The following is a 24,051-nucleotide window of genomic DNA, read 5'->3' on the forward strand; positions in this document are numbered from 1 at the left end:
GTAGCTTTTAAAGTCCAGGAAAAGATTAGAATTTCATTCTAGTTTTGCTGAGAGAACATTAACTGGGTTAAAGCCAAGAACATTATGTGATCAGTCTGATGAAGTACCACTTTGATTAAAGTTTTAATGTTTGTATGCAGTTGTTACACTGTCAAAAAGAGAGGTCTCTGACATTAGTTGGGCAGGTGCCGATTTTTTGAGAACCAACATGTCAACATTTCCTCCTGCTCCTTTGGCGTCATTATGAAACTTAATTGGGCTCTTGGCACCAGAAGTTGCAAGTGCAGTGTTCCAGACTTAGGCTCTCCAGGCTTCCTAGAAGGGGTCCCTTACAGATGGCTGTGTCAGTGGACAACTGTTGTTGAAAGCTCCCTGAGTGCATTTGCCCACACCCCCTTCCTTCCGGAGAGGTTCCTGAAGGTTTTCTGCCTACCTTCTGGCTCAGGGAACTCTGGGCTGTCTACAGGCTTTTCCATGGATGGTGCTTCTATCCATAACTTCTTTTGTGTGTTGTATATGTGTATACTGGTGTGTGTGCTTGCGTGTACCTGTGTGTGGAGGCCAGAGGACAACCTGGGAGGTTGTTATCTAGGTGTTGCCTCTTTTTTTTTTTTTTTAGTAGTTTGTTTTTTTTCAAGACAGCATTTCTCTGTGTAGCAATTCTGACTGCCCCGAACTCCTTTTGTAGACCAGGCTGGCCTTGAACTCATGGAGATCCACCTGCCTCTGCTTCCAGAGTGCTGGGATTAAAGGAGTGTGCCATCACCACCTGGCTGATTTTATTTATTTTTAATTATGTATGTATGTATGTATGTATGTATGTATGTATGTACATGGGAGAGTAGGTACCCATGGAGGCCAGAAGGGGTGATGGACACGCTGGAGTGATGAGCAATTTTCAGTCGCTCAATGTGGGTCCTGGGAGCAGAATTCTGGTTCTCTGCAAAGCCGTATACACTCTTAACCACGGAGCCATTTCCAGCCTTCAACCTTCTTTTCTTTTCTGAAGGGTCTCTCAGGTGGTGTACCCTGGCTGGTCATTGAGCCTCAGGGATCCACCGCCCCCTCCTCTGTAGCACACGCCCCCACACCTGAGCACTTGTTCTGGGCATTGAATCCAGGTTCTTACACTTGCAAGGCAAGCATTTACCTACTAGACTGTCTCTCCAGCATGTGTAACTGTTTTAGTGTCCGTTTCTCTCGTCTCTGTGTTTGAAAATTACCCAAACTAGAACTAGGGTTAGTGACGGCTGGAAAGAGTAAGCTTTTAAGTCCGGCTAGAATGTTGATCCCTTTTTAATAGGCAAGCAGCTTGTGGGAGGTCGGGGAGGGAGTGGAAATACATGCAGAGATAGCTACCCTGGTAGGGAGCTCAGTTTTGTACCAATTTGCCTGGAGATGGCAGTGTGTCAGCAGATTTGGTTGTGTGGCCCCCGTTGATAGCACGTGCTGATCTGTGGCTCTGTGTGAGATGAACCAGAACCTTGCTGCCTTTGCTCTGGAATCCATCTGTGCTTGAACCTGACAGCTTCTCTGCAGAGCTCTGGTCAGGATTCGGGGGAGAGGGTGCACACCAGGGGCTTCATGGGAACTTCTAGAAGATGCTACCGTGCTAATTCTCTTGTCCCCCGTGACCTTACCCAGTGCTTCCATGGTGAAGTCAAAACTTTCTGCAGTGCCCAGGGAGGGTGAGGTTATGCCAGAGTATAGCAGCATTTTCCTTTATAAACTTTAGGTGCACGTGCTCAGTGAAGGTCCTGCCAACCTCCTGGATTGTTAAGAAATAGCCAAGGCCGTTAACCTGAACTATAAGCCTGTCATTCTAAGGGGAAGGTGAGGCTGGGTCTGGCTGGGATGAGGCTGTGCTGGGGAGGACTGGAATGGAGTAGAGACAGAATTTCTGCAGGACCCCTCACCCCTCCTCGTCTTGTGGATAGGTAGGACGAGCATACACTGGTAGCTTTCTGACACCTTCATTAGGCTTCTGAGTCTAGAGGGGTGGGCACGGAAGGTGGAGGGGTGAAGTGGGTGGTGGTGGTGGTGGTGGTGGTGGTGGTGGTGTGTGTGTGTGTGTGTGTGTGTGTGTGTGTGTGTGTGTGTGTGTTTTCTGCTTGGAGACCAGAGCCCAGGAAAGAATAATAGCAGACGAAGGTGGACTGGATCCTAAGGGGAGAGAACGCTGGGTACCAGACGGACGAGTGCAGGGGCTTGAGATGAAGCCAGGCGGGAAGGGAAGGAGGGTGTAAGCGGCTAGAGTGAGGGCAGTAGGTGGGCTGGTTTCTGTTTGGTGCCTGGGATTTTAGGAAGCAAGATACTCTGGTTTGTGGTCACACAGTGCGCAAGCAGAGGATGTGGGAAAGTCTTACAGCTTAGTAACCAGTGACTGGCTGGCTAGCTATGACCTTGGCCAGAGAGTATGCTAGGTAAGAGACTGGGAGAAAATTTAGGATCAGTGTATGTCATTTCTGTCTCTGCTGCCTTCTTACCCAGTTTGGAAATAAGTATTTTCCTTTTTTTTTGGTTTTTTGAGACAGGGTTTCTCTGTAGCTTTGGAGGCTGTCCTGGAACTCACTTTATAGACTAGGCTGGCCTCGAACTCACAGAGATCCGCCTGCCTCTGCCTCCCGAGTGCTGGGATTAAAGGCGTGCACCACCAACGCCCGGCAGAAATAAGTATTTTTCTTTACTTTCTTCAGGAACCCTCTTTTTCACGAGTATAGGGTGCCCAGGTGCTGTTCAGCAAGCAGTGACCAGCCAGGAAGGTTGGATGCTGGGTGGAAAGGCCCATGTAGTCCTTTTATTGCCCCTTTGGTTTTCATGGAAGTGGAATGGCAAGCCTTTAGAGTCCAGGAATATTGCCAGAGCCCCAAGGAAAACCCCCACTACTGGGCCAACCGAGTTTCTGGTTTGCCTGGAGGTGCTGAGAATTCACCCTTCCTACAGGTTCTCAGGTGGAGATCGTACACTTAAAAACACATTCCCTCAGCTAATGATGGGATGCCAGGCTGTCTCAGCTATGGAGACTGGCCTTCCAGAGCCTTTGAGAATGATCTGGGCTTGATCTGGCTTGCGAGACTGGAGGGGCTTGGGGGTAGGGGTGCGGGGGCAGGCAGTCTTGGCCATTGACCAAGCAGTGCAGCCAAAGGCCCTTGGGGGTATGTTTTACTGCAGAGCCTGAGTACATGTTTCTTAAATTGCCTACCTGCTGCAGCAGGATGGTTGAGCTGACTTGTCTTAGCCTGAATTTTGGGGTAGTCTCTTCTCTAACTCTACTTGCAGAATTCTGAGGTCTGCATAAGTTACTGTTGAGTCTGAAGCCAACACAAAGAACTTTTGTCCATTAGTCCAAAGTGGTTCTGTTTTCACCTGGACGTCTGTGAGAGCCCATTGTTTAATCTCCTGCTCCTCTTCTGTCTGCCTCCTGCCCACTCTCCACGATGCAGTCAGGTAGACATCGTAAAAACACTCGAATGCCAGGCCTAGTAGCTCATGTCCATTGCTGGTTGAGGCAGGAGGGTTGCCAGGAATTCTAGGCTAGCCTAGGCTACATAGTTAGTTCCCAACCAACCTGGACTATAACATGAGACTGTAAATAAACAAATCAAAGAAAGAAAAATACATGCTTTAGGTATAGCTCAAAGGCAGAACACTTGCCTAGCATGCTTGAGACTGAGTTTGATTCCCACCACAATGGAACCGATGATTTCTTGAATCCTTCAAGGCCCATGTTGATAGCCTGAAATCCTCTCCCCGTGTGACCTATTGTGGACCTAGCCACGGGGACTTCAAATTCTAGATGCTCCATCTTCGCTGAGTCTCCAGGACGGGACTCAGACTGCCCTACCTCCTGCCTCAGCTTACTTTACATGTTCTGGGTGCTGAACTTACTTCTGGGGAGCCCTTCTGAGCTCTGGCATCAGAAGTGAGTTCCAGGACAGCCAAAGCTGTTACACAGGAAAACCTGTCTCTAAAACAAGACAAAACCAACTCATGGCCTGGGAGTGTAGTTCACTGGTAGAGTGCTAACATGCATGGAGCTCTAGGTTAGGGCCTTAGCATTACATAAGAAAACAAAACCAGACTCTGCTCAGATATCCTGTGCTCCTCAAATTCCCGGTGTGACTCAGACTCTGCCAGTTAGATGTGCTCATCACATATGTAACGGTTTTGTGGGAAGACGCTGGGTTTTCTCTTCCATAGGATAGACTAGAGGACATCTGTTTCGCTGGAATGGTTCCCTGGCAGGGATGTCTCAATGCCATAGCTACCAGATGCCCGAGTAGCAGCCCCTTGCAGTATAGTTCAGCAACACGATCTCAGGAGTAGGGCCTGGGAGCTCAGCTTAGAGCCAGTTTCTTCTGTTCTGATGAGTCTCTGGGCTGTTTAATAGCCTGTGTGGAATCTCTCTTGGCTCGGTTTGGCCAGGTAGCCTTTGAAGTGTCCATTACCCTTGGCTTTGCCATCCTGCTAAGTTTCTTGTCCAGGACTTACCTTCCCTGTTGTGTGAGGGAAAATACCTGCTGTCATTTGCATCCCAGGGACTCACATTTTTGGTCATGGGCAGGAAGTGACCATTTCTTGAATGGATGAACTCTGAGACTAAGGTAGGTCTTTGTTGTCCTTGCTTTTTATTTCTTTATTTATTGAGATAATATCACATGCCAGGCTTGCTATGTAGCTGAAGTCGGGCTTGAACCCCTTATTTTTCTTCTCTTTCAAGAGCTGGCATATGCTGGGCTGGAACTGTTTTAGGTTTGGTAAATATAAACTAGCTCTTAGTTTATTTAATGTACATGAAGTACCCGGTGTGACGATGCCTACTCACAATCCCAGCACTTACTTAGTAGGACGAGGCAAGAGGATTGCCATGAGTTCAAGGCTAGCCTGGGCTGCATGTTAAGTACCAGACCTGCTAGGGTTACATAACATAGCAAAACCCATTCTGAAAAATAAAAAACTAAACAAATGTGTTTGTAATTTGTGCTGGTGTGTGTGTGTTTATGATAAGAGAATGGTTTAGAGGAAGTAATAACAGATGGTTCTGACGGCTGACTTCACGTGATCTGTGGGGACATCTAGGGACATAGAATGTCTGTAGAAGGGGGGTATTGGGCTGTAGGGACCTTGTAGACACTGGTAAGCTGGATGTTAAACTTCTCATCTTTGATCAGAAATTCTGTGTCTAGCCTTTGTGTCCAGCACCATGCCAGGCTCATCTTGACAAAGGGATACTAGATGACCCTCTTTGCCTTTAAGGAACAAAAGTCTAGTTACGCAGGCTTGTTAGAAGACCAAGGAATACAGTGTCCAAAATAGTTGGGGAGCTAACAGTGGGACGTGACCCCCTGGAAGAGGCAGTAATTGAGATGTTTGTGAGAAAAAGCCTTTGTGATTTAGTTACTAGGCCTTGCTTTCTATTTGGCCTTGAATAACAAGCCGGAAGCCTTTACTTAAGCAGGTGATAGATTGAGTGAGCACTGCTGTTACTTAGGCCACGTGGAGGACACTGTGGTCTGGTAAACAGTAGTGGACAACAGACCACACTTTTGCAATCGGATGTCCGGGAACTGGCGATGGGAATAGGAGCAACTTTCCCCCAGGCTTTGGCAGGAAGTGGTGGCTGGTGCCCCTGGACCCCTTCCCTGTCTCCCCCTGCCTGAAGACATTTTGGAAGTTCTGGCTTTGTTTGACCCAGGTTTCTGGTTGCCCCTGAGCTCTGACGTGTGCTGTTCCCTCCCCCGTCCTGGCTCTAACACTGGGCTTGGCTGTCATTAAACTCATTCCAGGCTCAGCTCAGGGCTAAATACGCCTTCCTGTTCTAGTCCATGCCGGCTGCTCCAGCCCCTGATCACCAATCTCTGGCCGTATAACCCCCTCTCTACTGAGCTCACACACAAGGGGAGATCGGCAGATATTTGCGCGGTAAGCCCCTGGCTACTGGTTCTGATTCTGTTCCCTGCCTCTGGGTTACCATTGACCTTTGTTCCTTGCTTCTGGGTTACCATTGACTCTTTTTTTTCTTCCTTTCTTCCCCTTTTAGCAGCCGGAGGTTTCTTGGGGTGAATGAGTGGACCCCTCTTGTGCTGTGTGGAAGTCTCCCACCCTGGGTGGCCTTTGGCTTGTGGTAGCTTGGGGCTCGGGTCCTAGAACAGGAACTAAGGAAGGAACTGTGCCGGGGTTGGGTTGCAGGGAATGGAATAGTACAGCCATTGAGTGCCTGGACTGGGTGAGTAAGACTGTGTTCAAGCTGTACTGTTCATCACCTCCTTCCTTGGGTGAAGGCCTAGGATAGCTTATCTTGGGTGTGTGTGGCCTCTGGACCATGCTCATTCAGTGAATGGATAGGCACCGAGACAGGCTAGTTTACTTCTTTTTTACTTCTGTCTCACAGGATCTCCCTTGGTTACCTAGGCTGCCCTTGAATTCGAAGCAATCCCCCTGCTTCAGTTTGCTGACGTCTGGGATTACAGGTGTGTACTACCGCAGTTACCACCACCCTTCCCCTTTCCTTTTTTGTGGTACTGGCGGGGTGGGGGTGGGGGGGTGTCTGTTTTGGGGAAGTGGAGGTGTGACAGAATCTCTTGTAGCCCAAGCTTAGCCTCCAGGTAGGATGTGATTAAGGCTGGCCCTAGACTCCTGACCTTCCTGCCTCTGCCTCCCAAATGCTTGGAATTACAGGCATGAACACTTCACCCGTGTCTATGACAGGTTCCCACTGAGTTGCTTAGGCTGTCTTTGAACGTACTCGGTAGCCCAAGCAGTGCTTGAACATAAGATCCTCCTGCCTCAGGTCACTTGAGTGTCTGGGATCGAAGAGCTGCACCACTATAGTTTTCCTTGAAGGTCTCTGAACTCCAGAGACAATATTTACCTGAATGTAGGGCTTCGAGCCTGCTGCTTGGGCTGAGGTTGTAGCCTGTCGGTGGGTAGAGAGCATTTGTCTGGCATGTGTGAGGCCCTCGACTCCATAAAGGGAAATGGAAAAGAGAATAATCACTAACTTTCTAATTTTGGATACTGAGACTTACACAGGTGGCTGTATCACTGTTAGTTTGGCCATAAATATGGAGGATATGAAAGCGAAGTGTTTGTAGAAGAATACTTGTAATCAGAGGTGTCGGTGAATGTTTCTGTAGGGCTCCATGTTTTATGTTGTGCTCGGAAAATTTGGACTGGGATGTAGCTTCCTTACTATGCTCAGAGCCCCAGCACTTGGCAGGCACAGGTGGACTGATCTCTGCGAGTTCAAGGACAGCCAGGGCTATGTAGAGGAACTCTGTCTCCAACAAACAAACAAAAAAATATACATTGTCAATATTCCAAGTATTCTTCCAGGCATAGTCATACACAAATGGATATTGAGAAATAGATAAAAACACCGGCATGGAAAACTTTGTATTTCTTTGACTGCAACAGAAGAAAAAGAAACTGCAGTCAACTAAAGAGAATTATTACATTTTAAAGAAATATGTTACTTGCAAGAAAGAATTTTCTTTCAGCAGAGTTAATTGCTTCTGAGTCATCTGTAATTGCTTGTTTTCATTTTAGACAGTGCCTACTGACTCTTGCTCTATTTCAAAGGGCATTTGCTTTCTTACATTGTCCCCATTCCCTGCCCCCACACCCTGATGATGCTAATTACATTATTGGATTCTTTTTTTTTTTTTTTTAAGGATTTTTTCTACCCCTGGTTTCTGTCTTTGTAAGCATCCCCTTTAAAAAGAAAAGAGATTAATTTTAATTGTATTATTTTTGTATGTGTGTGTGGAAGTCAGAAGGCAGCCTTTTCTCTCTATCTGTTTTGGGGCAGGGACTCCTGGGTCTGCATATTGGGTGCTCCAGGATGAGATGCTGGTTCTCTTATCTCAGCCTCTCTCTTGATATATGAGTGCTGGAGTTACAGGTGGGCCCCACTACAATCAAACTTCTTTCAAAAAACTTTTAAAGATTTATTCCTGTTTTATGTGTATGAGTGTTCTGCCTATATTTGTGTGTTCCATGTGGTGCCTGTGGAGGCTCAAGGATGGCACAGATCCCAGGAACTGAGTTACAGATGATTGTGAGCCACCAAGTGAGTACCGGGAATAACCAGGTCTTCTGTAAGAGTAACGAGTGCCCATAACTAAGGCTGTCTCCCAGCCCCAACAACCAGCTTTGTTACATATGTTCTCTCTCTCTCTCTCTCTCTCTCTCTCTCTCTCTCTCTCTCTCTCTCTCTCTCTCTCTCTCTCTCTGCATCTGTGTATGGGGGGGGCGGGGTAAGGGAATTTCTTCCATGCTTGGGAATCTCTGCTTGTTAGCTTAATGAGATCCTAGCAAGGGATACTACTTTTTTTTTTTAAGTTCCAGGAATTGAACCTAGGACCTCACAACTTGCTAGGTAAGCAATTTACGGCCAAATTCTATTCCCACTTTTAAAAAAAAATTCAAAATAGGTTGACTAAATCAGCCTTGAACAAACTTTGTAGGCCTTGGACTAACTTTGTGGCCCATGGGCTTGCCTTGGATTCATAATCTGCTAAGTAGTTGGGATTACAAATCTGAGCTTCAAGGCTCAACAAGGAATAATATTTTGTTTTGTTTTGTTTCATCCAGAAAGGGTCATGTAGCCCAGACTGGCCTCGAACTCACTATGAAACTAATGCTAGCCTTGAACTCCTGATTTTCCTGCTTCTACTTCCTCAGTGCTGAGATTAGAGATGTGCACCTCGAGCTTTTCTGTCAGAATAGTTTGGATATTCCTGTTTATCTTCTAATGTTATTGTTGCTGTAGGGAAGATGAAAGTAGTCTGAATTAACTCCCATGTAAAAAAAACTCAGGGGCTGGAGAGATGGCTCAGAGGTTAAGAGCACTGGCTGCTCTTCCAGAGGTCCTGAGTCCAACTCCCAGCAAACACATGGTGGCTCACAACAATCTAGAATGAGATCTTCTGGTGTGTAGACATACATGCAGACAGACCATTGTATACATAATAAATAAATCTTTTAAAAAAACGAAACAAAAAAATGTTCAACTCAAGCATGGTGGGAGGCGAGGCAGAAGGACCATGAATCCCAAATCTGCCTGAGCCACACACACACTCACACACTCACACACAGACACACTCACACAGACACACACTCACACACGCACTCGTGCATGCACACACACTCACGCACACTCACACACTCTCATACACACACACACACACTGCCCACCTTATTTATAAGTTTGTGTGTATATGTGTTTGCCTGTGTGAATTTATGCATTATGTGTGTGCAAAAGCCTGAGGAGGCCAAGAGCCTGTGGAGGCCGGAAGAGGGTGTTGGATTCTCTGGCACTGGAGTTACAGATGGCTGTGAGCTGTCCTGTGGATGCTGGGAACCTAACCCCTGTCCTCTGCAAGAGCATCAAGTGTCCCAGCCCCAAACCTTTTTGTTTTTAAAGCCTATGAATCCTGGAAAAGTCTTGTCTTGTCCCTTAGTTCTCTTTCTGAATGAGGTGGTGTCTCTGTCTTGAATGTTTTTGGAGTGCAGTGGGTTATTTCAATCTTCAGGAGTGGTTTTTCCTCTTTTTAGGGAAGTTTTCTGTTGCACGTCTTTGTCCGCCACAACTCAGCTTCATGGCTGTTTTCCATCCATTCACAATAGTTTTCTCAAGCTTCCTTTGTTGATATTCCTAGTTCGAGTTACTGGCAGAATTTGGTTTTCTGACGACTATAGTGCCTCAGGGGTACTATTTGGTTCCTCTTTTCCTGCCCTTCCTTTTGTTGTGAGACGTCATCATCTCCATTCTACATGAGTGTGTCATGTGTATTTGCGCACATGTCTGTGTGTGTGATGCATGTGTGGAGTGTCTATGGAGCCCAGAGGTCAAGGTTGGCCATCCTCCTTAATTGTTCCTCGTGTTATTCTTTGAGGCATGGTTTTCCCCTGAATCTGGAGCTTACCTAGCTGACCAGCAAGCCCAGGGATCCTCAGACTCAGTGCTGAGATTACAAGCACCCACCTCCATGGCTGACTTTTACATGAGTGCTGGAGTTGAGTTATCTGTCCAGGCCCTGTTTTATGATTTGTTCCTTTCTTTCTTTTTTTAAAGGTAGAGTTTAACTATTGAGACCAGGCTGGGCTGAACGCATGGCTCTCTGCCTCAGTCTCCCTCGCAAGTACTATTGTCTGGTAGGCACACTGTTCTGGCAATGAGCAGAACTGTCTCCCTTGAATCCTGTGATGCTAGTATGCTTGGCTCCGCCTGTGTTTGCCTGATGTTCTGTTGTCCCTCAAGTAGAAAAATGGCTTTCTTCCCACCAGGTGTGGTTAATTTGTTTCCTGCTTCCCACAGACATACAGAGGGTGTTCAGATCTGCCCTGTGAGTCTGGAGAATGGAAGTGAGGCAGGGGAGGTGGGTCTGTCCTCTGCTTTGGGATTTTTGTGACTGTTTCCTGTAGTACAGACATGGTTTAGTCTATAATTTTGGTAGAGTACCTCCCATTTCTCTTGGAAGGAGAAGGAGTCTTCCTGGAACTGGCAAATATCCCCAGGTCAGTGTGTGTGTTGGAGCCCTTCTGGCAGAGGGAGGCAGCTATCCGTGTCCCAGTTTCTCCCTCTATCCCTCCAGGAGCTTTCCCCATCACCCTCAATTGGAGAGGACAAAGAATTTGTCTCATGCCGGGTTTGGAGACCTCAGTGAGAAATGGCCTAGTTTCATTCATCATTTGGGTTGTCACAATTGGGGCTGCAGTAGAAGATCTGTGTGCTTTCCAGTCATGGTTAAGGCCATTGGAAGGTGTGTCATTTGGTACTGCAGTGATGTCGGATGTTAGGAGGTCACTCTGGCAGCCATCTTAGAACCAACCAGTTCTAGCTAGCCCACCTGAAATGGAACTTCTGACCCTTCAGGCATCTGTACTCAAAGATAAACAAGATTAGATGAGGTTGAAATTCAGCTTGGTCACCTAGGGAATGCTCCATGTGACAAGGGAGGGGAAGGGTCATGAATGAATACATATACCTTGGTGGCCTCAGAAACACTCATTCCTTGGCCAAGTTTGCATTGGAGCCTGTGTGAGTGTGTCTGTGCTCCAGGAAGTCTGGATACAGAGTAGTGGATCTCCTGGCCAGCTGGTGGGACCAGGGAAGGGAGACTTGGCCTCTCTCCAAATTCCTTCAAGTTTCTACTCTCTCCTCCTCCGTGGTCAGCTTCTTGACTGAACATCGTGGCAAGTTTACCACCTAGTTACCTCAAAGAAAAAGTAAGTGCTTTCCTTCTCTTGGTTAAGCCTAGGAAAACAGAACCCAGTAAGTACTGCAGTAGTGTGCCAACAGAGTAGGCCGTTTGTAGGTGCTTCTGGACGCAACGAGGGGGTGACAGTCAGCAGATTCCAATTTAGGAGCTGAGGATGGCAGGGGGACATCACAGTGCTCCAGGATGCTAGGATGAGTGTCATGTCAACTTCCTTTTATATATTTGTTCCCCTGAGACTGAGGTCTAGTGCTTAGAGACAGACCTGAGGCTTTAGGATGACTTACTTTGACCCTGAGCCCAGTGGTCAGGGGGGAGAAACTCCAGAAGTTCCATTTCAGGCCTGGGCTGAGCGACCACACTGGAGCCTCGCCTCTGCCCTACTCTTCCGAGCACCCTGGGAGGACCGCAGGGACTCCCATACAGCTGGGGGTGGGCCTGAGGCCACAGAGCGAGGGCCTCTGGTAAGAGCTGTGTGTGGTTTTTGCCTCTCTGCTTCCTCCAAGGTATCTGGATTTTGTTATTTACATGCTTTTTGCGTTCTGTTTGTGTGTGTGTGTGTGTGTGTGCGTGCGCGCGTGCACATGCTCGTGCGTTTATGACACTCAAACTTGTGAACACGAGTGTGCACACATGCTCTCGTACACTCGAAACCCTGTTGTAGCCCTGGCTGACCTGGAACTCAATTTGTGTAGATCCAGTAGCAATCCTCCTGCCTCTGCCTCCCAAGTGCTCAGATTACAGATGTGAGTCACTGTACCTGGCTAATTTCAAAGTGCCCCCCCCCCCCACTACCTCCACAGGGTTTCTGTGTGTAACAGTCACCCTGGCTGTCCTGGAACTCACTCTGTAGACCAGGCTGGCCTCAAACTCACAGAGATCCGTCTGCCTCTGAGTGCTGGGATTAAAGGCATGCAGGTATATGCCACCACCACCACTCCATTCTGAAAGAGTCTTCTAGAAAGATTTTCCCCCTAAGAATGACTTAGAGTTAAGGGGGCGGGGCCATGACCCACACCCAAATCTCTACTGGAGCAGAAAGCACCCTTCATGCTTACTAAAAGGCCGGGGTCACTTGAATTTGTAGTGCTCTCAACTGTTCTTAGTCAAGGACTCCTAACTGCACCAGTTGTATTTAGGCTTCCTTACTTTTTTCTTTGGTTTTTGTTTGTTTGTTTGTTTGTTTATTTTGTTTTTTTGAGATAGGGTTTCTCTGTATTGTCTTGGAGGCTGTCCTGGAACTCGCTCTGTAGACCAGGCTGCCTCTGCCTCCCGAGTACTGGGATTAAAGGTGTGCACCATCAACGCCTGGCTGGCTTCCTTATTCTTAGTGAGATAAGCTCAAGAGCCTGGCCAGGTGACAGAACTCTGCTCACTGGGTCTTCCCACCTGCAGAGACCGGCCTGTACATCAGAGCCCTGACACTGTCTTGTCTGCAAAGCCCAAAGCAGTGTTTTGTAGAGAAGGGAGCAGCCATGCTGCGGCGGGGGTGGAGGTGGTTGGGGGATGTGTGTTCATGTTCCTGGAGAAACACAGGCTTGTTGTGGCACAGTCAGTCAGTCAGAAGGGACCAGTTCTCTAGCATGACTGACTGCCCTCAAAGCCACGGGAGGGACCAAGAGGCCACTCGGCCACCAGAAAACTGATCCATCATAAATGCTAACCCAGGTGGAGATGCCAAGGTAAGATTACCCTGTGGCGCCCACAGTTGAAGGGCTTTTGTTTCCTTTTTAGTAGTGTTTTGAAGTAGGAATGGTGCTGTGTTCTAGGAGTCTACCACAGGAGCTTTGTAAGACAGCCTGGCATGGACATCCCCAGCCTGGATCTAGGGTCCCCACTGGAGCTGACAGAAACTGGCAGATCTCTGTGCAGAGGCCTGCAGAGTTAGTTTGGTGGTTCTCCATGGCATCCCTGGCACGAGCTCGCTGTCTTCATGCCGAACCCACACTGGATGCCAGGGCTCCCGAGTCATTCAGACCTGACCTCAGTTCATGAACACTTCAGTTCCCGACTTTGCTGCCTCCATATGCCAGCTTCCTTATCTGTGAAATAGGGATACCTTTTCCAGCTTCTTTGAAAGGGAACAGTGAGTGAATGTCAGAGGCATAGCAACATCCGCCCTTGGGAAAGGCTTACCACTGCTCAACACCTCTCCTTAAGCAGATCTGCTTAGATCTCGCCCCTCACACACCCTGCCCTCCTGCTGACAGTGAAGACAGCTCACAGCTATCGGCTGGATAGCCAACGGTGTCTTGTAGCCCAGGCTGGCCTTGAACTCACTGGGTAGCTGAGGCTGGCCTAAACTCCTGATCCTCCTGCTTTGGTTTCCCAAATCCTGGGAGTATGGGCATATGCTACTGTGCCAGATAAACCGCTCTTTTGAACAGTGGGTGTTAGTCTAATTTTTGCCTAAGATCCATTCCACAAAGCGTAGATTAATGTGGTTCTTGGTGGTGAATCCAGAGTGCTGAGTTGCAAAATAACCATTTTGTAGACTGCCATTTTGCCCTTGTCTGGTCCTTCCAGTTGTATGGCTGAAGGTATATCCCACTGAAAAACTACCCTTAAAATTATTTGTTTGCTTGTTTATATACCTACTTATTTCAGACAGGGTCTTACTGTGTAACCTTGACTAACCCGGAACTTGCTATATAGAACAGGCTGGGCTTGAGGTTTAATAAATCTGTCTGCTTCTGCCTCCTGAGTGAAGAATGATTTTTTGGGAGGGGATCTAAAGCCAGAGTACCCTCAGATGTGTTGTGACTTATATGACTGACGGGGTGCAGGAGTTGTGAGGCTTAGTTGAATGTAAAGGCAGTTACACTCAACTCATGACAGTTTCATTAACAGCTTCATGTTTGAACTGAAAGTCAAAGTTGGGAAAGCAATCTTGTCTTTGAGTGATTATAGCCAGGTTTTTCTTATCTAGCTGGTTAGTTTCTCTCTCTCTCTCTCTCTCTCTCTCTCTCTCTCTCTCTCTCTCTCTCTCTCTCTCTCTCTCTCTCTCTCTCTCCCTCCACCCCCCCCAACACACCCATCCTCTCTTTTCTTTTCCAGTGTTAGGGAATCACATCCAGGGCCTTGTACATGTGAGTCCCATACTCTATGGCTGAGTCCCTAGCCTTTTTTCAAGAGTTATCTCCTTCCTTCCTTCCTTCCTTCCTTCCTTCCTTCCTTCCTTCCTTCCTTCCTTCCTTCCTTCCCTCCCTCCCTCCCTCCCTCCCTCCCTCCCTCCCTCCCTCCCTCCTTCCTTCCTTCCTTCCTTCCTTCCTTCCTTCCTTCCTGGCCTGTGGCCCCCCTTTCTCCTTTTCCTTTTGTCTCACTATGTAATACAGGCTAGACTGAACTGCCAGAGCCAGCTTTTGAGTATCTCAGTTTAGGTAGTTAGTGGCTAGGGCTTTTCCAGCACTGTGGTTCTTAACTTTTGACTGTGATCCAGTGAGGTGTAAGGTGGGTACCACCTTTACACATGAGAAAACGGAGGCAGCTGAGGCTGAGTGACTTGCCCAGTGCCTGTCCTCATGTAAGCGACGGTGTGGAAATGAAAGCCATAGCTATGGTAAGATGCCCTGGATCATTCTGCGGTGTTTCTGGTTAAGTAACTACCCACAATCGCATTGTAAACAGCAGGGGCAGGGTTCAGGGAGGCCTGTTTCTTAGCCATGGGGACACTGTTCCTATAGAGTTCTGTTGGGCTGGCACCTCCTCATGTTTGCTGATGTCACTAAGCTATAACTGTACTAAGGGAAGTAAATGATTAACGGGAAAACTGTAACCAGCTCTCATTTGTCTTTGTTCCCCTTCAGTTTTTTTTTAACTGTATGAAATAATTCTGCTTTAAAATTTTATATTATAGCCAGGGAGTGGTGGTGCACACCTTAATCCCAGCACTCAGGAGGGAGGCAGAGGCAGGCAGATCTCTGAGTTTTAAGTGTTCTTTATTTTAATTTTATTGTGTGAGTGTTTGCTTGCATGTACGTTAAGTACACTGAGTGTAAGCCCATGGGAACCAGAAGAGGGCACCAGAGACCCTGGAACTGGAGTTGCAGATGCTCAGGCTGCTCTGTGGGCACTGAGGACCGAGCCCTGATCCCCTGCAAGATCAGCAAATGCTTGACCCACCACTCCGTCTATCCAGCCCCTAGCTTTTATTATTATTATTAAGATTGCATTGATAGAATAAATTCTGGAAGTGTGGATACAGTTTGAAATATGTAAATTCTGGAAATAAGATGAATTCTGCAATTTAGTCCCTGGAACATGAGGTCTTTGGGTTGTGTTTTGCAGTTGTGTGCATAGAACCAGGGCTTTTTTTTTTTTTTTTTTTTGAGACAGAGTTTCTTTGTATAGCCCTGGCTGTCCTGGAACTCACTTTGATGATCAGGCTGGCCTCAGACTCATAGAGATCCACCTGCCTCTGCCTCTGGAGTGTTGGGATTAAAGATGTGCACCACCACTGCCCATCTGTTTTTCTTCTTTTTAAAACTTTTTATTAGGGGCTGGAGGGACAGCTCAGTGGTTAAGAGCACTGGCTTCTCTTGTAGAGGACCCAGCACTAACATGGTATAGCTCACAACTGTCCATAACTCCAGTCCTAGGGCATATAATACCCTCCTTTAGTCTCTGGGACACCTAGGTATGCACTTAATACACAGACATAGATGCCGCCAGAACACCCAACACATAAAATAATAAATTTTTATTAGCACAGTATTTCATTGTGACATTTTTTTGTTGTTGTTGTTTTTTTTCGAGACAGGGTTTCTCTGTGGCTTTGGAGGCTGTCCTGGAACTCGCTTGGTAGTCCAGGCTGGTCTCGAACTTACAGAGATCATTGTGACATTTTTATACATGAATATAAAGCATTCTGATCTTACTAACTCTTCAGTACCCTCTCTTGTCTCATTCCCACTGAGTCCCTGTATCCATTCAGTGTGTGTGTGTGTGCTATGTGTGTGTTAGTTTAGACTCTCTGAGTTTCTTACAGGAGGACAGACACCTGAAGAAAGAAGGCTTTCCACCCTATTATCACCCTTTTGGGGGAACAGGTTTCTGCATAGCCCAAGCTCACTGTGTGGCTAAAACTGGCCTTGAACTCCTGATCTTCCTAAGTGTTGGGAGACATGTACCCCAGGGCCCAGCATGTCCCTTGTCATGTTACCCCTTCAAAAGGAGGGTTTCTCTAAAGTCAGGTCGAGCACCTAGAGAAGGAGACCAAGTCACACTTGGATGTTCGTCCCACTCAGGGTCTGAGGGAAGGGAGCCCTTGTCCTTGGCAAGGGTGCTGAGATGGTGCTCTAGTGCTGGGGCAGATAGAGATCTTGCCCTCACCTGACTCTGTGTTCTTCTAGGTGTACTTGGTCACCATGAAGCCCCTGCACCCAGCCCTTCCTAGCTGCCTCCTGTTGGTGCTCTGTGGTATCTGGAGAACTGCTGCCCAGACTCCTGCCTCATCTACTGCCATGCTGCCCCTCAGCGCCACCTCTTTCCTGGAAGATCTCATGAATCGCTATGGGGAGAATGACAGCCTTACCCTGCCACAGCTGAAGGCCCTGCTCAACAAACTGGATGTGGGAGTAGGCCGGGATAACGTTACTCAGCCCAGGGAAGGACACAGGAACCTCTCCACGGTAAGGCTCCTCTCTGTCAGGTAGGCCTGTGGCAGTCAGCTCCCAGCTTTGTTGGGATCGACACATTCTGCATGTCCAGTGAGACCTCCTGACCTACCTACATGTTGGTTTGTAGCTGCGCCCAGGTCATTGCTTGCAAACCATAGGAGAGCATATCCAGTAGAGTTTATTGTTTACACTACACACCATGCCAGATGCGCCTCACAATCCCTTCAGGTGCAAGGGGAATTGTTTTTCTGGGGAGTGGTTTCACAAGGGTTCTTGGGATGGGGTCGAGACTCTAGTCTCAGCTAAAACCCGGGGCTTTGAGCTCTTGGTTCTGTGTTCTTCCACATTATCACAGCCACTCAGAGAACCTGCTATTTGTGGCAGCCCAGCAGGTTAGCCAACAACGTCCTTATATTCTGTTTTGTTCCTCATACAGAGCATTGTGGGAGGTGGAGAAACAGGAGTCCCATTGAGGGAGCTCACTGGTTAAGAGCACTGGCTGCCCTTGCAGAGGCCCACATGCCATGCTTGAGTTGAGAAGCTCAGCTAGCTGGAATGAAAGGAAAGTACCACGCTTTGTGGGCTGCGCTGTAATTACGGGGTTTGTCTATGAGACAGACGGGAGTGAAGGTTCCAGAATAGTTTAGGGTTTGTGCATGAGGCACGCTGAAGCCATACCCAGAAGGATGAATAAATAGTGTGAAAGGAATAAGTGGACAGGGCGCTGTGTAGCATGCAGAGCTGCTCAAGTAGGACAAGTGTCAGCATTACGGGGGGGGGGGGGGCGCATGTGCCACATGGATAGGGGGTGAGAAGCAGACCTGTGGCCAGGGACTGACACATGGGCCGTGGGGTCTGCAGCAGTGTTCTGGGTTTAACAGAGTTCAGCACTTAAACTTTATATGTCTAAAAACCTGTATTGTTGGCATCCCCAGAGGGCTAACTCTCAGGGGTAGACCCTGGTGAAACCACACTCAGAGAAAGGACTAGGTTTGCGTGAATGAAGAGAAATTAGGAAATTGGCATTGTGGGCATCTCAGTGGTAAGAGCGCTTGTTTTGCAAACTTGAGGACCCAAGTTTGAATGCCCAGAGCCCAAGTGAAAGGATAGGTAGCCATGCATACCTATAGTCCAGTGCTGTTTCACCAGCTGCCAACCTAGCTCCAGGTTCCATGAGAGACGCTGTCTCAAGGGGATAAGGTAGGGAGACCAGCAGAACCAGACACCCAGTGTCCTCTCCTGGCCTCATGAACATCACGTGCACGCACGCACGCGCAGAGAGAGGGTGTGGGGAGAGCTCTCAAATTCAATTTCCCACGTTACGCAAGACTCCCCAAGGTCACGACCGGTGCCTGTGTCTGCTAACCAGCACACACCCATAGTCCAGTAGAAGTTTCTAGGATCTGCATTTTAGCAGACTAGCTCACTGGGCTGTTGTAATGTGCAGCTAAATTTGATGCCAGGTTTGCAGATAGAATCCTGTTTTTCTGAAACCACACCCTGGCCCCATGACTGGAATCTTGTCCTCCACTGTTACCCCACCCCCGGTAGGACTGGACATAGCCCTTGCAGGTGCATACTAGACAGGCATGCTGTGCCTCAGTTACATCGCCCGGCACTCTTTACTGTTTTCTCTCTTCACCTGGAACCAGGGTCCTGCTGAGCTTCTCAGGCTGGCTTTGAATTTGCTTTGTGGTCCAGACATCCTTTGAAGCTGCAGTTTTCCTGCCTCAGCCACCCAAGTAGCTGAGGTTAAGGTCCCAAACCTCTTCCTGCAGCCATTTACAGTTGTGCGTACTAACCATTCGCCATGATGGTGACTGACCTTTTCAAGTGCGGGAAATTCCTTTCTCTCGTCCCTGGAGATGAGTCTCCAGAGTCGTGTCCATTTTCTCTTTATTTCTGAGGGTGCTGGGACTTAGTGGGGCAGGGCACTGCTTTTAGAGTTTAAGAGCCCTTTCGCCCCCCTCTGGTTTCAGTGCTTTAGCTCTGGAGACCTCTTTGCTGCCCACAATTTCAGCGAGCGATCTCAGATCGGGATGAATGAGTTTCGGGAGTTCTGCCCCACCATCCTCCAGCAGCTGGACTCCCGGGCTTGTACCTCAGAAAACCAGGAGAATGAAGAAAATGAACAGACAGAGGAGGGGAAGCCTAGCGCCATCGAAGGTAAGTAAGGAGCGGAGGGGAATGGAGTGATGGCAGACTGTGATAATTGGCATGTGCACCAGACTCTTCCACTACATCAGCAGACCCTGGGTGGGCGGCTGGCCAGTGAACACAGGGCATTGGGCTGTGGCCAGCATGTGAATATGTTTTTCACTCTTTGTTTTCATTAAACTGTAAGAGTGCCAACCTTTATGACCTCCCTTGACTACTTCATTATCCCCGCCTCCTAGAGTGGATTCACCCCGCCTGAATTCTTGAGTGCTTTCCTGAAATCCTATATAGCCAGCAAGGGCTACCAGACCTAACGTGTTGCCTTCATAAGTACATGTACTGTCCAACCAATGGTGTTCACTCCACCGTGTTGATCCCCAGTCTCTCCCTCTAGAAGGTGAGCTGCTCCGGCAGCAACCTTGACATCGTTTTTCCTGAGCCTTCCCTAGCAAGAGATGGGAGTCACCAAACATTTCCTGAGGGACTTGTGTGCTTAGATCACTGGCAGCAGCACAAGTGCCCGCCCTCGGTAATGGAGGCCCTCATCTGTTCTTGTTCCTCCACAGTGTGGGGCTTTGGGTTCCTCAGTGTCTCACTGATTAACCTGGCCTCTCTCCTGGGAGTCCTGGTCCTGCCATGCACGGAGAAAGCGTTTTTCAGCCGTGTGCTCACTTACTTCATCGCCCTGTCCATTGGAACGCTGCTCTCTAACGCACTCTTCCAGCTCATCCCAGAGGTGCAGTAGAACAGGCGCGCGCTCACTTCCTCCGGGCCACCCCGGCTACCCCGGCTACCCCGGCCGAGTCCTCCAGCTGAATTCTCCCTCTCTGTTCTAAGACTCCCAATAACTGCCCCCCCAAAAGTGAATTTACTCTTCATATCAGGGGGTCCAATAACTTCTCTCATGCCTCTTCACTCAGGTTGGCCTCTGGCCTCTTCAGGTGACATCAGATGCAAGGGTCTGAACATGTGAGCCCCCTCCTGGGGTTCTCTTTTGGCTGCATTGCAGAACCCCCATTTATGGGAGTCCAAAGGAAAGTTGCAGTTTGTGGGTGTGGTGTGCAAGGCAGTCCCCATATTCTAAGGGAACTCCTGGGAGCGCTCACGTGTGCACTCCGGTTGATCATTCGTGAGGAATGAGGCTGAAGGAAGGAAGGTCACAGTGGCTTTCAAAAGCCTGAGCCTGATTGTTATTTAAGGCAGCTGCGGCAGCTCGTGACTGCCCGGCAGCACTTGGAAATTTGGGGGGGGAGGCAACTTAGCAAATATATTGTTCCCACCGAAACAAACAAGCAAACAAACAAAAAACAAATGCAGTGCATGAAAGAGAAGCTCACTTGTTAGTACCTTGCATCTTGATCTTTCCCTGACAGGTCTGACTTCCTGGTACCTCATCCCACTGTTTGGAAGTGTTCAGTAATTTTGTTCTTTAATTGTCATCACTGAGGAGCTACAAAAATAAGACCCAAGTTGACCGTCTACCCACCTTTACGGCCCAGTCACGTGTTACTGTTGGAGAAATAGTGTGTCGCTACCTGGCTGACTCCTTTGGCGATGTGAAAGCTTCCATGAAAGCTCACATCACGCTGGCTTTGAAGCCCCCCGTCAGCCAAGGGACTGTCCTAGGCAAGCTTTCATAGACCCACCTCCTCCTTCATGAGGGAAGAATGGAGTTACGGTCAGCTCCCTTCACAGTTTCAAAATTCCCAAGGGAGACCTCATCTTGGGCTATTTTTTCAGCTCCAGCCATTGAATTTACTAATTTTTTTAGGGATTTGAAATGAAACGTTTCGTTGCCTATTTGGCTGGTACTACTGCCATTGCCCGTGTTCCGCCCTTGGGGTCACACGAGGGTTGCCATTGTGGTACAGTTTTGTGTGCTCCCTCCTGAGGGCTGCAGTCACAACCCGGAGTGTGTCGCCCTGGGAAATGCATTTGAAATAATTTTTATGATGAGTTGGTCTTGGAACTCTGCTTTCTACACCAAGTTCCTCTCAGAGTAAATAGGAACAAACAAACACAACTGCTTAGAAACCAAATCTGATGGGCATCGAGTCTTACCTGTTCTGCCCTGCGCGTAACTTTGTTGTATCTTGTACAAACCAAACCATCTTTGGGTAGTATCACGTGCGCCTCCATGACATGGCTAAAATGTGCAGAAGCAAAGCCAGTGACACACCGAACTTCTCTCTGAATTTGCTTTGGTGTCCTTTTAAAAGACCTGAGTGCAAAGTCTTTGCTGGCCCAGAGCATGTGGTGCGTGTGATGAGGCAGCGTCCTGCCCTGTTTGCCCGTCACACCAGCTGGCTGGTATGACCCAGGCCACCTCAGGAGCAAGGGCAGTAGTCACAGGGTTCCAAGGCCACCTCAAATTCCTCCTCATACCCTCTTGCACTGATTGAAGGAAATTGCATCAGACTCGAATCACTAACAAGTTTCCTATTTCTCTCTCCCTCCCTACTTGTCTCTGGTTTTTCTTTTTGGGTTCCTTCGTTAATACCCACAACTCTCCTCTCCACCTCCTTTCCCTAATGGTGGTTGCCTTGCTCCCTGTCCTGGGTGGGCTGGCAGTATGGGGGTACGGTCTCCTCTGTGTTACCGTCATCTCCCTCTGCTCCCTCATGGGGGCCAGCGTGGTGCCCTTCATGAAGAAGACTTTTTACAAGAGGCTGCTGCTCTACTTCATAGCCTTGGCGATTGGAACCCTCTACTCCAACGCCCTCTTCCAGCTCATCCCCGAGGTATGGCAAGCTGCAGCATTCACCCCAAAGCACCCCGTCTGCTAGTAGGCACAGGGGTAGGCCCCTCTGTTTACATGGAAGGCAGAGGAACTAGCCCCCAAGGTTCTTTCTGTTTGGAAAGTAAAGCTGGGACCAAGGCAGGAACTAGAGGAGGTTTAAGAGCTAGGTTGAAGTCCCATCCTTCCCATCTCCATATTCTACATCCTGGACCAGCCATTCACCTCTCTATTCTTTGTATAAAATGGCAGACAATCAGATTGACCTCAAAGGCACATGAGTGCCTCCAAAGTGCTGGAACTGCTGAGTAAAAAGCCAGTGTAACTCAGGACTGGAGAGATGGCTCAGTGGTTAAGAACACTGGCTGTTGTGGTTTGATTCCCAGCACCCACACAGAGCTTAAACTGTAACTCCAGTTGCAGAGAATTCAATGCCCTCCCTCTTCTGGCCTCCGCAAGCACACTTGTGGTGCACATGCAGACAAAACACTCATATACATAAAATATGGATTTGTTTTAATAAAAAAGAAAAGCTAGTGTAGCTCTGGCTCAGTGTGGGGCTTCATTTCAGAGAACCAAAAACACAACAGAATCCATAGGTCTCAGTGAAAACCCTGTTCTCTTTGGTAGGGAGTTTGAGGGCAGAGGAAATCTGAAGGAAACACGTCAATGGCACCTTCACGTGGGTGATCTTCCACAGAAGGGAGCCAGTGTTTTGAAGCCTGGGTAGTCAGCTTCGGAGACATTCCATCTGACTTAGTGAGGTATCTTCAGTAGACGCGATAATTATAATAAGCACAAGGCATTTCATTGTAGGTGGTCTAACAGGTCTGAGCAAAGGCAATAGACACTTTCACATGCTTCTGAGAACACAGTTTTCCACAGTATTGCTTTGTGTTCCTAGTGGAGCAGCCATGGTAGCTGTGACCTAGTCATGTTTTACCCACAGAGCCTGCAGAAGAGGCCACTGTCCCAAGGCCTTGAATCCCACCTCACCTCCTGGCTTTTTCCCAGGATGCACCTCTTCTCCAGGAGCGCTCACCTGAAAACAGGGCCTCTTTAGCATTTGCCCTCCAGGTCTCTTAGAAGATGACGCTAGAGGAAAAGTGCTTGCTTCTGGAGGCTGTGGGGTTCCCCTTCAGAAGGGTCAGCTTCTGTCTGTCCTGTTCCAGAGAGAGCTGGAGGGTGTTTAAATTTTAATTGTATTTAATTAATTTTTTTTCAAGACAGGGTTTCTTTGTATAATAGTCCTGCCTGTTCTGGAAGTCACTCTAGACAGGGTTGGCCTCGAACTCACAGAGATCCACCTGCCTCTGCCTCCCAAGTGCTGGGATTAAAGGCGTGTGCCACTGCTGCCGGCTGGAGTTTATTTTTTGAGGCAGTTTCACTCCTTGGTCTCAAACACCCTGTCTTCCTGTGTCAGCCTCCTGAGTGCTGGGAATGTAGTTTCTACGAGCCTGTTCTCTGTTAGAGAAGAGACAAGCAGGTCATTGGACACTTGACACCATAAGCCAGGAGCCGAATTAGGACAAGTCTCTGGCTACTCCTGTCTTCCTGTCAACAAGTCCTTTTTTCTCCTTCCTTATTTAATAAGTGAAATTTCCAGACGGAACTCAAAGAAACATACCCTCCACTCCATTCTTTTCAAAAAAAGTTTTTACTATGTTCTAAAGAGATGGAATCTTTTTTGGGCAGGCTGACCTCACATGCCTGGGCTCTGGGTCCTCCCACCTCTTCCTCCTGAGCTGTGGAAACTGCAGGCATGTGTAACTAGGGCTGGCTTTAAACCACCCCAAGATTGATGCCTGCAAGGATGTAGCCTGCTTTCTTGGTTTGTGGTCCTTTCAAGGTTCTGTGGTCAGGAAAATGCTGCAATTCTTGCTGTAGAACTGGAATGGATTTCCCTTTTTAGCAATCATAAGTAAACCACTTCCTATTGTGTTTATGGGCAGATCAACCAGGGACACTGGATGAGGCAAAAATAAATGCAAGTGGCCTCCCTTTAAATATGGAATTTGATGACTGAGTGCTTGTGTGGCTAGGTACTGACAGAAATGAAGGAGTGTTCTCATTAAAAGAGAAAAGCTATCTCCAATCCACAGCACTGAGGAGGTAGGGGCAGGCTGCTGTCTGAGTTTGGGTCATCTTGGTCTATGTGATGACAGGAAGGAAGGAAGGAAGGAAGGAAGGAAGGAAGGAAGGAAGGAAGGAGGCCAGTCAAGCTAGGCATGGTAGCACATGCCTATAACCCAGCACTTAGGAGTCTGAGGTAGGAGATTGCTGTGAGTTTGAGGCTAGTCTAGGCTATGGAAAGAGA

General features: G+C 48.2%; 1 protein-coding gene across 4 annotated transcripts in view; it reads left to right on the plus strand.

Annotated features, from left to right (window-relative positions):
- The window catches only part of Slc39a14 (solute carrier family 39 member 14), a 45,664-nt gene that overhangs the window by 13,905 nt on the left and 7,708 nt on the right, over positions 1 to 24,051 (plus strand). Inside the window, exons 1-5 of one of the 4 annotated variants that reach the window (XM_040735113.1) lie at positions 5,775 to 5,922; positions 6,392 to 6,470; positions 16,574 to 16,852; positions 18,820 to 19,006; positions 21,569 to 21,738. In XM_040735113.1, the coding sequence (XP_040591047.1) occupies positions 16,589 to 16,852; positions 18,820 to 19,006; positions 21,569 to 21,738 (621 nt within the window). In that variant the 5' untranslated portion in view covers positions 5,775 to 5,922; positions 6,392 to 6,470; positions 16,574 to 16,588. Of the gene's footprint in view, positions 1 to 5,774; positions 5,923 to 6,391; positions 6,471 to 16,573; positions 16,853 to 18,819; positions 19,007 to 19,563; positions 19,734 to 21,568; positions 21,739 to 24,051 lie in introns of those variants that run through there. The other 3 variants (XM_040735084.1, XM_040735042.1, XM_040735160.1) reach the window with 3 other exon arrangements.

This window comes from Mesocricetus auratus, unplaced genomic scaffold, assembly GCF_017639785.1.
Source record: "Mesocricetus auratus isolate SY011 unplaced genomic scaffold, BCM_Maur_2.0 Super-Scaffold_2245, whole genome shotgun sequence".
NCBI classification, from domain to species: domain Eukaryota; kingdom Metazoa; phylum Chordata; class Mammalia; order Rodentia; family Cricetidae; genus Mesocricetus; species Mesocricetus auratus.